The sequence below is a fragment of the Odocoileus virginianus genome, unplaced genomic scaffold, assembly GCF_023699985.2.
Source record: "Odocoileus virginianus isolate 20LAN1187 ecotype Illinois unplaced genomic scaffold, Ovbor_1.2 Unplaced_Scaffold_1, whole genome shotgun sequence".
NCBI lineage: Eukaryota > Metazoa > Chordata > Mammalia > Artiodactyla > Cervidae > Odocoileus > Odocoileus virginianus.
Genome location: NW_027224263.1, coordinates 1,946,189 through 1,961,291, shown reverse-complemented (window position 1 = coordinate 1,961,291; position 15,103 = coordinate 1,946,189). Strand labels below are relative to the sequence as shown.

General features: G+C 39.6%; 2 protein-coding genes across 2 annotated transcripts in view; one reads left to right on the top strand and one right to left on the bottom strand.

The window, feature by feature from the left end:
- The window catches only part of COL4A5 (collagen type IV alpha 5 chain), a 229,980-nt gene extending 228,474 nt beyond the window's left edge, over positions 1–1,506 (bottom strand). Inside the window, exon 1 of the mRNA XM_020898386.2 lies at positions 1,122–1,506. Coding sequence (XP_020754045.1) covers positions 1,122–1,202 — 81 coding nt within the window. The 5' untranslated portion in view covers positions 1,203–1,506. The remainder of the gene's footprint in view (positions 1–1,121) is intronic.
- A 1,384-nt stretch (positions 1,507–2,890) lies between these two features.
- COL4A6 (collagen type IV alpha 6 chain) overlaps positions 2,891–15,103 on the top strand; it is a 323,591-nt gene continuing 311,378 nt past the window's right edge. The window contains exons 1-2 of the mRNA XM_020898381.2: positions 2,891–3,130; positions 3,320–3,371. Coding sequence (XP_020754040.1) covers positions 3,120–3,130; positions 3,320–3,371 — 63 coding nt within the window. The 5' untranslated portion in view covers positions 2,891–3,119. The remainder of the gene's footprint in view (positions 3,131–3,319; positions 3,372–15,103) is intronic.

Genomic DNA, 15,103 nt, shown 5'->3' with positions numbered 1-15,103 from the left:
TGTGAAGGCCTAAGCCATGATCTCATATTAAAGTGTTTTTAAAACCACCTATTATGTTCACTCAAACATAACTTTTCAATAATTTGTCACACACTTAATTCTTATTTAGAGGTTAAGTGAAATTAAGGATGACTTTAGGCTAGAGAACATTTTCTCTGACAAAGTCATTCATTCCTTTAGATTTGCCTTTCACCCCCAGAAGGATACTGGGTGGGACTACCTAGACACCCTTATAGGAGATATATTAAGATTTTAATTCTACATTCGTAAAACTGAATGGAACTTTTTGCTCTTTCATTTCACTTCCCTGCTTCGCTCTCCTTTAAACCAGAACACTCATTCTCCTTTGAAAAAGATAATCCTTTTCCTTTAAATAGGTGATGGGCAAACTTTCAATTTGTTTCAGGTGCCTTAGTAAGCAAAAAAATAAATAAATAAAATAAAGAACGAAAACCTAGAACTTGTAAAAAGAAAAAAAAAAAAAAAGAGAGAGAGAGAGACGAAGAAGACCTGAAGCCTGAAACCATTCCTGGCATGTTACCTGATCATTTGCAACAAGATGTCAAACAGACTACAGAGGCTTTACTGACTAGAGGTGAGGTGAGGTTCCTGTTGCCTAAGGAAAAGGCAAAAGGAAAGAACTTCAGGGGCGCGCTTAACACTTTGGTGAAAGCTGGATTTTAGAAAAGTCAAAATAGTAAACTATCGACAAAGTTGAAAGAGTGCGTGGATTGGGTACAATTAGTGGAAAAGCTTACCCGGCAGGTACGGAAACCCTCGAGGGTGGAGAGTAGCGAGGAAAAGTTTTAAATATCCACCAGAGCCTAGTGATCTATTAACATGCGTCCTCCTCCTCAGGTTCTGCTTTTGCCCCCAGAGCAACTAGTCGCAGGAAAGCAAGCAGCCCTATTTTTAAACACTTAAACCTCTCCCTCGGACTTGAGAAGGCTTGAGTTACTAGCGTTGTAAATAATGTTTCTTCCTAAACTGAAGGCATATCTGACTCCCCTAGCCAAGGCCTGGGAGAAAGGAAGGTAAAAGGGACAAAAAGTGATTTCAGCGTGAGAGCGAGGTGATGGGGTGGCGGGGCGGGGGGTGGGGGTGTAGAAGGAAGGACTTACCGCAGCCTCTGCGGGCTGCCCCCAAAGACTCAGGGCCAGTAAGGACAAGCCGGCAGCCAGGCTGACTCCACGCAGTTTCATTCTTCTCCAGCTCCCGCAGCTCCTTCAGCACCCGCACGAAATCCCTGGCTGGCTCTGACCAATTGACATAATCTTGAGGGTTTATAGGGAGAGAGCTAAAGCTGGAGAGGGACAGCGAGGGTGTCCCAATTGTGCCGGTCGTCTTGGGTGAGGAGAAAAGCTTTTTAAGAGTGGGGGGGGGGAATGAAGCACCAGCAACTAGTCTTCCCTCCCCCCTCCCCTCCCCAAAGCCGGTCTCTCGGGAGCACTTGTCTCTTCTGTCCAGACTTGCAAACTTTTTCCTCGCGCAAGTCCCACAGATCTACTTTCCTCCCTCTCTTCCCCCGCACCGCCCCCTCCCCACCAGCCCTGGGGAATTTCAGGATCACTCCGCCACAGCTTTACTCTGCACCAGCAACCTGCGAGGGAGTGACGCTCAGTTATTTGGAGGAGGGAAACTTCCAGACCAGTTGACTGCACACCCCGAGTCCCACCGGGGAAGTTTTCTATTCGTTCAGTAGCACCTTAAGTTGATAATCCTTTTCCCTGCCCAGTTCCACTCTCAGTGATGTGAGCCCCAAAGCCAATTGCAAATAGACCTGAGCTGGGACTATTTTTTGTAGCGGAGGAATCTCAGACAAACCCTCCTTTTTATTGTTAATGATTAGAAACAAATTTTGATGGCTGCTCTGGGGGCTGCTGGGGTTGTTTGCTTTCCACCTGCTCGCAGGACAGAGTTTCTATATACAACAGAAAATGTGTAAATATGAGAAATATATGAATATATTTATATAATTAAATATATGCTTACAACTGAAGAATTATAATTAACAAGCTTAAGTGTGTGAAGACTTTATGCATGTTATGTACATATAAGATTTGGGAGCGCTCAGTAGATATTTAGTAATTATGTGGTTGGATGTTTGTAATACAGTTATATCTTTTTATTTAGCTACATTGAATGCCATAATTAATATTTACATCTTATATTGACTAGCATAAAAGGTATTGACTCATTGCAGTTGTCTTTCAGAGAGATGTAAGGCAAGGAATTAAATAACTAGTGCAATTTTCCTTAACACTAACATGAATGCTTAATTGGAAATATTTGTATGGTGTTAATGGAAGTTGAATTGGTCTCCCGAATAAAGTAGACTTGAACGTTACTTTGGTAATTCTGATATACAGAATTTTTTAAAGCACCAACAGGCCCAGAAAATACTTTATGTGAACTCCTTGGAGTAATTCTTCAAAACAGTTGTTATTTTAGACCCTAGAATTGACCACTTTACAGTCTTTCAGGGCTTTGGACCTGTTTCAAGCGGGCCCACTTATCTTTAGGTTCCACTCAAGTAAGGGTAGGTTTACAACTCCAGAGACCACCACTACCACCACCACCCCAAGAACTTCGTGTACAATCAATGAGAGTAACTGGTATGCATTTGAGCAAGACTGCAAGGACACTTTGGGGCCCATTTGTCTCTGTGGGAATTGTATGTCTTAATCTGTGTATGTGTAACAGTTTTTAGTGGTTTAAGGAAGTGTCTTAGTGTATAGGTCTGTGGGCCTGTGGAGATGCGTGGGAATGTTATGGGTGGAGGTGCCTGAAAGTGGGAAAGACAACCGGCTGCCCAAGGTAGGGGGATGATTGACAGCAGACAGCCCCGCCCCCTTCCCCTCCATTCCTTCCTCTCCTGGTGCATGGAACTATCCCTTGAGTGCGGCAAGTTGTAGCCGGCACGGCTCATCGTGTTTCCCTTTGGGGCACCTTTTATCTAGAAGCTGAGTTCAGTTTCTTCCTAAGTGAGCCACTCCGCTCCCCTACCCCATCCTCTTGAATAAGGAAACAGCCGCCAAGCATCAGCGGAGCCCCGATGAGCCGGGGCCGCGGAACCGCTTAGCAGTCTCCTGGGACCCAGCTCTGGAGGAGCCGCAAGCATGCACCCTGGGTGAGCCGTTGCTATCCCGAGCTCCGCTCCTCTTTCTTACTTTGGGCTACTTTGCCGGACCTGCACTATACTTGTACTTCTGCCACTGCAGAAAAAGTGGCGGTAGTCAGCAAAAAGGGGTCGGGTGTCTATGGACAGGCACAGGATCCCGGAGAAAACCCATGTTATTCACCCTCCCTCCCGTTTCAGGTTGTGGCTGCTTCTGGTTACTTTGTGCCTGACTGAGGAACTGGCAGGAGCGGTGAGTCTTTTCTGTCGACCCCCTTCCCTCCTCCTTTGACCCCCTCTGCATCCCAACTCTTGTGTTTGTGTTAGGGGGCTGCACTGTGAAACGGAGTTCACAAAACTCTCATTTCTTTGGGGAGTTAGTGGGGTTCTTAGAGAGGAATAGCACAGTGTCAGGCTAATGCCTTTGGGACTCAGGCATCGTTCTATCCCCAAACTTCGTAAGGGGTTGGGAAAATAAAAGTAGAAGACACAAAAGGCACACATTTCTGAGCGTCTTCCTGGACGATTTGATATGACTGACATCTGATGCCTTTCTCTATATCGATCTCCAAGGCAGAAGAAATGTGTTTTTCCCTGGTCTACAGGAACATGAATTGGCACACACGTTTGAAAGGGGGAGGAGTACACAAGAAATGGGACTTGGAAGTACTGCGAATGCTATAGAAGTTAAACTTAAGTATTTTCTTTAGAGTCCTTTGACAGTACCAGGTGACAACATCTGGGCTCTTCAACCAGCTAAACTGCACTGATACTACTAGGTGATGTTCAGTTTCTGCCCTATGTTTCCTTTACTGGTTTTCTCTCTCATCGGAAAGTTAAAAGTTAAAGTGGTTTTAAAAGAAAAAAAATTCTAAAAGTTAACATTTCATAGGTTGTTTAGATATTATCCATCAAATTGGCCAGGGACTGCAGGCAAAGGAATTTCTGTAGACATTTGGTAAAGAAAAGCTTAATGGATCCTAGAAAGTAGTAATTTCAATGAGATTACTTGGATAAGTTACCGAAGGTGGAGAGACCTTAATAATCAGAGATGCTGCAGTTTTCCAGACTCACTAGCAACTTATGCCCACAGAAATAAACTGTTGAGTTCAAATATGAAGTTGTTCAACTATTGAGTACTATTTCACTGCTCTATTTTTTAAAATTCTTAATAGCCAAAGTCACGCATGTACTCTAAATATATATCTGTGTATATATGACAGATACATATATATTCCAAATCTTTACCTTCTGAGTTTTGACAAGTTTAACTGATTGGCTCTATTTTTAATACTTTAAATATTTAAAAATACTATTTAGAAAGCCATACTTTAGCCAACCCAATAAAATCCCCTAATACTTTTATGGGAAAAAATGGATTACTTGTCGTGGTATATGTCTTTAAGAAAATTTCGGAATAAAATGAATGACTTCCCTTATGAAACGAGGATGATGACAGAAATCTTGACTTTTAACATTTTGTGACCCTTTATCTCAGAACATCAGCTTTTATTGTAAGTGAATTCTATACTTTGTAAGCAGGAGTATTGATCTAGGTTTCTGTACTCTTCTTTTTCTGATTCCTCCAGTATACAAGTTTAGTTATGTGTTACCTTGTGGCTCAATACTACATTTATTGAAAATGCCAGGTTTTGATTAATTAACAATTTGTCTGGGAATCTTGCTACTTATAAAAATGTCATGTGTGGGCAGGATACCCTCCAGCAAAACCTTTATTTCAGACTCTGGCTGATGGTATTCAGTGTACTTTTGGGAAAAGCATTAACAAATCATTCTACATAGTTGGAGACTTCTCAAACATGGCATCCCATCACTTGAAATCTTTAAAAGTCACTAGAGGATGTTGCCTTCATTTCTCAGATATATTAAAGCATGTCTTCAAACTCAAGGACTACTTTGGTGTGTGGATTTTAGACTCTGACCCATTGTTTTACAATGTCACCTGCTCTGTCAATGTGACTGACCCTGGAAAGACTAAAATAAACCTTAAGATACACTGACAATACTTTATATTTTGCTTTAAGTTCATAACTGCTTCACTGACCTGTTGTTTGCTTCTGCATAATATCATTGACATTGTAAAGCTATTTTTTTTTTAATTTTTGGAAAAATGGCAAAGAGAAAGAGGAGAGTTAGGGTGAGTTCTCAGAAGGTGACTTTTCTGAGGGGAAGTTCTTTTTTATTTTTTTAATTTATTTATTTTTTTTTCTTTATTTTTTTTTCCATTTATTTTTATTAGTTGGAGGCTAATTACTTTACATCATTACAGTAGTTTTTGTTATACATTGAAATGAATTAGCCATGGATTTACATGTATTCCCCATCCCAGTCCCCCCTCCCACCTCCCTCTCCACCCGATCCCTCTGGGTCTTCCCAGTGCACCAGGCCCGAGCACTTGTCTCATGTACCCAACCTGGGCTGGTTATCTGTTTCACCCTAGATAATATACATGTTTCAATGCTGTTCTCTTGAAACATCCCACCCTCGCCTTCTCCCAGAGTCCACAAGTCTGTTCTATACATCTGAGTCTCTTTTTCTTCCTATATGTAATTTATTTATTTTAATTGGAAGCTAATTACTTTACAATATTGTAGTGTTTTTGCCATACATTGGCATGAATCAGCCATGGGTGTACATGTGTTCCCCATCTTGAACTTTCTTTGTACTCTTTGTACTGGATTTTCATCCATATTGGCTGGATGAGAATAGTCAATTTTACTCTCAATTCCAGTTCATCCTCTGGGTTTGTAATGTTTTTCACCTTTTAGATGGTTTTAAATATTTGAATTCTCCATACCTTTCTGACTTATATTAATGAAAAAGAACATAAATAGATTGATAAGAACTATTTTGTGCTTCAGTATGAGAAACTCTCTTCACTGTGAGAGTTACATTGTCTATAATGGAGTATTGGTGAGCATTGGAGATAGGGCCATTTAGATGCTTTTGAGTTCTTTCTTTGTCAGACTTTATTAAGCAGTGTTTTCAAAGGGATGGAAAGCAAAATGTTAAAACACAGGATTAAATGATGAATTTTCATTAAATTTCTTTTAAAACAGTGCTGATCTTTATTTATGTGAAATATTTTCACAATTAATCTGAGTGAGATAGAGTGCAAAAATTCAAAATACCCATAATCATTTTTGGTTATTAAATTCCTAAGGCACAACACACAAAGATTTATTTAAAAATTGTCTCTAACTCTGTAGGAGTTCACTTTCTCAGGCAATGGTAGCCATTATGTTCCTTAAAGGATAGGATTGTTGTACTTATTGTTTAGTCTTAAGTCATGTCCGACTCTTTTGTGACCTCATGGGTTGTAGCCTGCCAGGTTCCTCTGTCCATGGGATTTTCCAGGCAAGAATACTGGAGTGGGTTGCCATTTTCTTCTCCAGGGTATCTTCCTGACTCAGGGATCAAACCCACATCTCTGCATTGGTAGGCGGATTCTTTACCACTGAACCATCATGGAAGCCCTTTGGGATAGGATACTTGATAAATTATTATCTGCATCTTGTTAGAGAAGAAACCAAAAAACTCTATGTCTCACCGTAGGCTGATATGTTTAAGAGTTAAAATATATCCCAAATTAGTCAGGATCCTTATGTTTTCTTCCCACTTTGCCCCAAACCTGCTTTCACAAAATGCTCCAATACAACCAAGTATATTTAAAAGTAAAAGCCCAGTGGGAGAATTATTTGAGTGGCAAAGGGGTAAAGGGGAGAAAACACCTCTGTCTATTATCATTGCCTAGAACACAGGTAAAGCAGCTTTAGCCATGTTCAAATCATGGTCTGATTGAAATAAAAACTTCTTAAAGTTGTAGTAACTTGCTCAAGTTGGTCCCTTCCAATTTGATTTTCAGCCATAATCACAGTCATCAAAGTATGAATGGAGTGTTAAGGTTTTTCAGATGAAGAAAATCCCTTCCTAACTAGGGATCAAGAGGAGTATTTGCCTTGTATGGGGCTGTCTCTCAGATTTCTTTTGCTTTTTCTTTTATAAAACAGATTTACTGAGATATAATTTAAATACTATAAATTCACTCATTTATGTATATCATTCAATGAATTTTAGTAAATTTGCCAAGTTTTACAACCATCACTATTTCCAGTTTTAGAACATTTTTATCACCCCTAATAAGATCCTTCATATTCATTGAATTAATCCCTGCTCCTACCTGCAAGCCCAGGTAAGCATGGATCTCTTTTCTGTCTCTATGGATTTGTCTTTTCTGGACATTTCATATAAATAGTACCATATAATATATATCTTTTTTTTTTAATTTTTTATTAGTTGGAGGCTAATTACTTTACAATATTGTAGTGGTTTTTGTCATACATTGACATGAATCAGCCATGGATATACATGTATTCCCCATCCCGATCCCCCCTCCCACCTCCCTCTCCACCCAATCCCTCTGGGTCTTCCCAGTGCACCAGGTCCGAGCACTTGTCTCATGCATCCAACCTGGGCTGGTGATCTGTTTCACCCTAGATAATATACATGTTTTGATGCTGTTCTCTCAAAACATCCCACCCTCGCCTTCTCCCACAGAGTCCAAAAGTCTGTTCTATACATCTGTGTCTCTTTTTCTGTTTTGCATATAGGGTTATCGTTACCATCTTTCTAAATTCCATATATGATGTGTTAGTATACTGTAATGGTCTTTATCTTTCTGGCTTACTTCACTCTGTATAATGGGCTCCAGTTTCATCCATCTCATTAGAACTGATTCAAATGAATTCTTTTTAATGGCTGAGTAATATTCCATGGTGTATATGTACCACAGCTTCCTTATCCATTTGTCTGTTGATGGGCATCTAGATTGCTTCCATGTCCTGGCTATGATAAACAGTGCTGCGATGAACATTGGGGTGCACGTGTCTCTTTCAGATCTGGTTTCATTAACAAATTGAAAGATAAAAACCATATGATTATCTCAATAGATGCAGAAAAAGCCTTTGAAAAAATTCAACATCCATTTATGATTAAAACTCTCCAGAAAGCAGGAATAGAAGGAACATACCTCAACATAATAAAAGCTATATATGACAAACCCACAGCAAGCATTACCCTCAATGGTGAAAAATTGAAAGCATTTCCCCTAAAATCAGGAACAAGACAAGGGTGCCCACTCTCACCACTCCTATTCAACATAGTTTTGGAAGTGTTGGCCACAGCAATCAGGGCAGAAAAAGAAGTAAAAGGAATCCAGATAGGAAAAGAAGAAGTGAAACTCTCGCTGTTTGCAGATGACATGATCCTCTACATAGAAAACCCTGAAGACTCTACCAGAAAATTACTAGAGCTAATCAACAAATATAGTAAAGTTGCAGGATATAAAATATATAATCTTTTGTGTTTGACATTTTTCACTTAGCATTAGTATTTTTAAAATTCATTAATGTTGTAGCATGTATCAGTATTTTACTCTTATTTTTTAGTATTGGTATTGGTATTTAGTATTGGTATTCCACTATGGGGGTTTCCTAGGTGGTACCAGTGGTAAAGAACATTCCTGCCAATGCAGGAGATATAAGAGATTCATGTTTGATCCCTGGGTCAGGAAGATCTCCTGGAGGAGGACATGGCAACCCACTCCAGTATTCTTACTTGGAGAATCCCATGGACAGAGGAGACTGGTGGGCTATAGTCCATGGGGTTGCAGAGAGTCAGACACAGCTGAAGCAACCATCAAAGGACTACATAAATAGGTAACAATAGATGGTCATGTAGTTACATTATGGACAGGTCAGAAGAAACATTTCCAATAGGAGTAGAGGGGAAAATAGATATTTAATGTATAACTAAAGAGACCAGGCTTCCCTGATGGCTCAGTGGTAAAAAACCCACCTGCCAATTCAGGAGACCCAGGTTTGATTCCTGGGTCAGAAAGATCCCCTGGAGAGGGAAATGGCAACCCACTCCAGTATTCTTGCCTGGGAAATCCCATAGACAGAGGAGCCTGGCAGGCTACAGTCCATGAGATCACAGAGTTGAACACAACTTAGCGACTGAACAACAACTAAAGAAACAGATAGATATATTACTCTATCTCAAAGTTTTTTCATTATATATTTTGATTCTATTTCAGTATAATTGGTTTCTATTGTAATCCCATGTATTTTATTGACTATGTTTAAGAATATTATTCTGAAAGGGAGTCAGTAAATAGGCTTCACTTGACTGCCAGAGTTATTCATGGTATTGAAAAAGAACCTCTCTAGTTATGAATTGGGTTTTACAATAAACAATTTGTGACTGACCCTGGGTCAGGAAGATCCCGTGGAGTAAGAAATTAAAACCCACTCCAGTATTTTTGCCTGGAAAATTCCACGAACAGAGGAGCCTGTCGGGCTACAGTTAATGGGATTGCAAAGACTGCATGACTGAGCGTGAGCATGAAGGCATCTTCAGATGTGAGGGCATTTGTATTGACTACAAGTGCCAACAACCTTTTAGACTCTAGGCATATTATGTTATTTCTAGTAAATATGCTCCTGTATATTATAAGATTATAGTTTAGCAGGAGCAAAGTGTGCCCTTCCCCTAATTAATTCATTAATATAATATTGAAACAAATAGATTGACCTCAATTATCAATATGTATTGGGTTTTGCTTGCTTCAATTTATGCATAATTCTGTGATTTCACCACCATGCTTGGAGTATAGACTTGTCCTATCCTGTGTAAATGACAAAACATACACATATAGAAGAAAATATTAGGAAAACACCATGCTGTATTAAACTATGAAGTCCTTTTAAGCTGACAAAATATCCCAGTGGGGCATATCATAGGGCTGTAACTTGCTTTAAAGTCTAACTAAATATAAATGCGGGAGACCTAGGTTCGATCCCTGGGTGGGGAAGATCCTCTGGAGAAGGAAATGGCAACCCACTCCAGTACTCTTGCCTGGAAAATCCCATGGACAGAGGAGCCTGGTAGGCTACAGTCCATGGGGTCACAAAAGAGCTGGACATGACTGAGCGACTTCACTTTCACTTTTTCACTTAAATATAAATACAGACCAATAAGCATGCCCAAGGGACTACAGTGATGGGAAAATTAACAAAGAACAATTATTCACTTTTCTACCATCTGTAATTTATCCCTCTCCTAGGAATTTTTTTTCTTCTACAAACAATATTGAAGTCTCTTCCATTATAAAAACAAATAAAAATTTTAAATCCATGGCTTCATTTTCCTCTGTAACTCTAACCCCCTCAATCACATTACTGCCAAATTTCTGGTCACTGTCTACTCTTCTTCAACAATCATTTACCCTTAAGCCTATTACCGTCTGGAGTGAGGCCATTCTACCAAAATTGCGCTCTTTCACATTATTAATAGATACCTAACTGTCTAGCCCAAAGACTTCACTGTAGTCCCCATTCTATCTGGCTATTTTAATGTAGTGCTTGGCATCTTCCAATCACTTTCAAACAACCTTCCCCTTTTGTCTTCTGAGTTGTGATGCTTCATTGTTTCTTATTACATTTCTCTGTGTTTTTGGTGGGGGGAGGGGACTGGCTTGCGGGACCAGGGATTGAACTCTCACCATTGGCAGTGAAAGCACAGAGTCCTAACCACTGGACTACCAGGAAATTCCCTCTGATATTTTTATTTTATTCATTCAACGTTTATTTATTGAGCGGCCACTGAATTCTAACTAGTATACCATGCTCTGGTGACACAGTGGTTAACAAGTCAGGCATGATCTTTGCCATCACAAAACTCATAGTTTTCATCACTCCCTGCTCATAAAATGGTGGTTCTACTCAGTATTTTTATCCTTTCTTTCTTCTTGCTGCAACAGTTCTAACTATGCCTCCTATACACTGATGACTATCAAATTGGAATTTTCAGGCCAGGTGTCTCTTTGTAGCTCCGAACGTTTATTTCCAATTACCCACTAAGTTCTTGTGGGCTTCCCTGGTGGCTCAATGGTAAAGAATTCACCTGCCAATGCAGGAGATGCAGGAGACATGGGTTTGATCCCTGGGTCAGGAAGATCCCCTGGAGAAGGAAATGGCAACCAACTCCAGTATTCTTGCCTGGGAAATCCCATGGACAGAGGAGCCTGGAGGGCTGCAGTCCATGGGATTGCAAAAGAGTCGGACATGACTGAGTGACTAAACAACAACAACTAACCCCTTGTACCTGTATCTCATTTAATGGATACATACAAAGCACTTAAAATGGTGCCTAGAGCTTAGTATAAGCACTCAACCAATGCCAGCTCTAGTTGTGTTGTATTACCCCAAAACACAGTATATCCAAAAATGAAATTATTTTCTAGTCCTTATCATGGCACTCCAACCTGCTATCTTTTTTGTACTTGTTCAGTGTCATCACAGTCCACCCAGTTTCAAGTGAGAAACTATAGAATCAGGCACCAACCTTCATTATCTCCATCTCTGTCAAGTTCTGTTAGTTTTACTAAAAACCTGTATCATCTAGTTTCCTAGTCATATCCTAGTGGCTCCAAATCTCATCATCATATAGAAATAACCTCGTAACTAATTTTTCTACCTCCTGACTCCATTCAAATCTCTACCCTGCCATCAGAGTTATTTTATTGACAACAAACCCAATTATGTTATTTCCAGATTTAAATTTTGTTTGTTTCTGTTTTCTTCCAGGATTAATATACATACTCCTTGACTTGACACATTAAAGACCTTCATTTTCTGGCCCCAACTACCTTTCCAGCTTCATGTCTAAGTGTTTTTTTCCTGCTGTCTCTCCTTCTCAAACTCATAGTATACATTACACTTCATTGAGACTGAATTTGTCTCCATTCACAATCCACTTTTTGTTCTTTCACATTTTATTGCTTTTGCTTTTCCTGTTGTCTCCACGTGGAATGGCATTCTCCACCATTTACACATTCTCTTCCTAGTAAACTCCTGCTCAACCTTTAAAACCAAGGGAAAATGTCATTTTCTCTGTAAAACAGTTCCAGACCTTTTCAGAAAGAATTTATTCTTCCTTGCCCTGTGCTTCCAAGGTTCTGTAGGCCCCTTTGGTGGCATCTACCATGTGGTTGTGAAATTCCTATGCTTATATGTCATGTTCCCCTTTTTAAATTAGAATGTCCAGGATACTGCCAAGCATATAGGTAGTGAATGACAGATGCCCTTCAAGTGAATAAACAGATCTACTCCTAATGGCCTGTAACAACTACCTTGTCCTTGTCTATCTTAAAGAATTATGAATGTTGACTCTAATAACAATGCTCTGATGAAAAATAAGAACCTTGTTCAGTGGGATAATGTTTAAGAGAAAGAACTCTGGAATCAGACTTATGTTTGAATGCTGCCTCTGCCCTCTGTGATTTAGGGCAACTCATTTTACCTCTCTGAGACTCAATTTTCTCATCAGTACAAAAGGGATAATAATACCTTCTGCCTTAGAAGGTTGAGTGATTAAAGACAGAATTTATGTGCAAGTTATACCATTCACAAGGTGCTAAATCCTCACTCTATCCCCCTACAAGTATTCTCTATTTCTTTCAATGCTGAGGAAAAATTTTTAAGTGTTTCCCAGTTTTGACAACTGATTCATGACAAGATGAGAAAAAGGGAGATGTCAGAGAAGAGTCTCACTTTGTAGATTTTCTGTCTAAAGATAGTAGTATTTCTCAATTGTCCCTCTCAGCTCTTTTTCCCCTCTTCTGTGTGTGTACTAAGTTGCTTCAGTCGTGTCCGACTCTGCGACCCTATGGACTGTAGCCCTCCAGGCTCCTCTGTCCATGGGATTCTCCAGGCAAGAATACTGGAGTGGGTTGCCATGCCCTCCTCCAGGGGATCTTCCCGACCCAGGGATTGAACCTGCGTCTCTTATGTCTCCTGCATTGGCAGGCAGGTTCTTTACCACTAGCGCCACCTGGGAAACCTCCATATTTGGAGCCAAATGTTCCTCGGTTCTGATACAGATGCCATCATTGACTATGGCCTGAGGACAAATCACTAACTGTATTATTAGCTGTAAAATGATTACCATTGTTGTTATTCTGTTCCCATCACTCACTGTGACTGCCTCTGTACTAAAAATGAGTACATTTTAAACATCCCCATTTGGGGATGTTTTAGAGAAAATTGCTTAATTATGTGTTGAGTTTGTATTTCAAGCTTCCTAGAGGGAGAAAAAGCATTAGAATTGGTATTTTTGTTCCAGTTTCTCCAGAGCCACTTCTCTCTGCTGCCCTACCTTTGTGACATCCTGTGGAGATCAGGGTATCCACTGAAGATTGTGTCTGAAGATACCGCTTCAGGCATCTTTGAAGTCCCAATTCCCCTTAGTCTAACAATAATGGGGCTAGTTCGCCATTATCTTTCAATCTGATTGCTCTTACTGAGGGGGAGTTGGTACTCTTCAGTGGAAAGTTCCTGGCCCTAAAATTCTAGCTGTATTTACCTCAGAGAGACCAGGCTTTCCCATAAATGTCTGGGACTCCTGGCCAACAGGCTGAGTCAGTCCTTTGGGAGACAGATTTTCTCTAGGGGACAGAAGCAAAGTTAAGAGGTATTTCTCCTTTGCTCTGTAAGTCTTTTTGACTGTTTTCCCTCTCCCGGAGGGAAGAAGGTTGGCAGAGAAAATCTAAAATGCCTAGAATCTCTAAATTCTGTTTGTGAGTGTAGCAAATCCCTTGAGGATGGGGATCAACTTGAGATTTATAAGATTTATGTGACCTTGCCTTGGCGATAAGATTAAATTGCATACTTACCAGCATCTGTATACATAAAGCATGCTCATAGATAAAAATGTTGGTGTAGATGCTGATAATGATGACAAAGATTAGAGCTCTTTTCAAAATTTACAGCTGTAGACCCTTTTCTTCCCAAACAAAATCTTTTATGACTCCTCCAACATAAAAGCCAGACCAAAGTGTTTTGCTAATAAGTCAAAGTTTTAAATATTTATTTGTAAAGTTAGTAAGAAGGAAGAGAATGAAAAAAAAAATATAAAATCTGAAATTGAGGACTATCCATAGTCCTCAGTCTTAGTTTCCAGTTTATTCCTGCCTGGATAAAAGTCTAATGTACTGAAATAAGTAGTAGTTTTTTGCTTAATTGTTTGGCTTGTCAACTCAGGATGCTCTTCAGTTAAAAAGACAAGGCAGTAAAGTCTATATTTCTAGGTATACATATACTACCCTCTCCTCTCACTTTCATTCTCTCTTTCTTACTTAAATACACATTGTTAACTTGGCAGCACGCATCGAACAATTAGTGGTGGTTTCTGATGTGTGAATGTTTGGTGTGGAACCCATTTGAATGGGACATTCTGTGTTTTATTACAGTCTTAAAATAGTTTAACATATATTTTTAACTGAAATTAAAATCAGATGTGGAACTGTTGAAATACTACCACTATTTAAAAACACTGGATTATAGGCTAATCCAGCATTAAACATCATAGATCAGAATGAAGTGATCTAGAAGGTGAAAGAAGGAAGAGGTCAATAAGGACTGTAGTTTGAGAAACTTTCACAGAAGCAAAATTTGTGCTACGCCTTGAAGGACTCAAAATAAATTATAAATGTGGAGATTTATTTATTTATTTAAAATATTCTAGATTTTTCCAGGACATCTCTGAGACTTCAAGTTTTTGTCTCTAGGACTCTATAAATATACTTGTATTTATCAGGACAGATCATTTTATCTTTGACTTTTTCTTTTTGGTCACACTGTGCAATATATGGGATCTTAGTTCCTCAACCAGGGATTGAACCTGTACCCCATGCATTCAGAATGTGGAGTCTTAACCACTAGGTCACCAGCAAAGTCCCTATCTTTGAGTTTTAAATGTAGTCCTACTAAATATCAGAGAGACAAGCTCATCAGAGCATGAGCAAAAACATAGAGGAAGTATTAACGTGAAGCGTCCTTGAGGAAATTTGAAAAAAGGCACACTTTCCTCCCAGCCGTCAGAGCTCCTTGCTGTGACTCACTC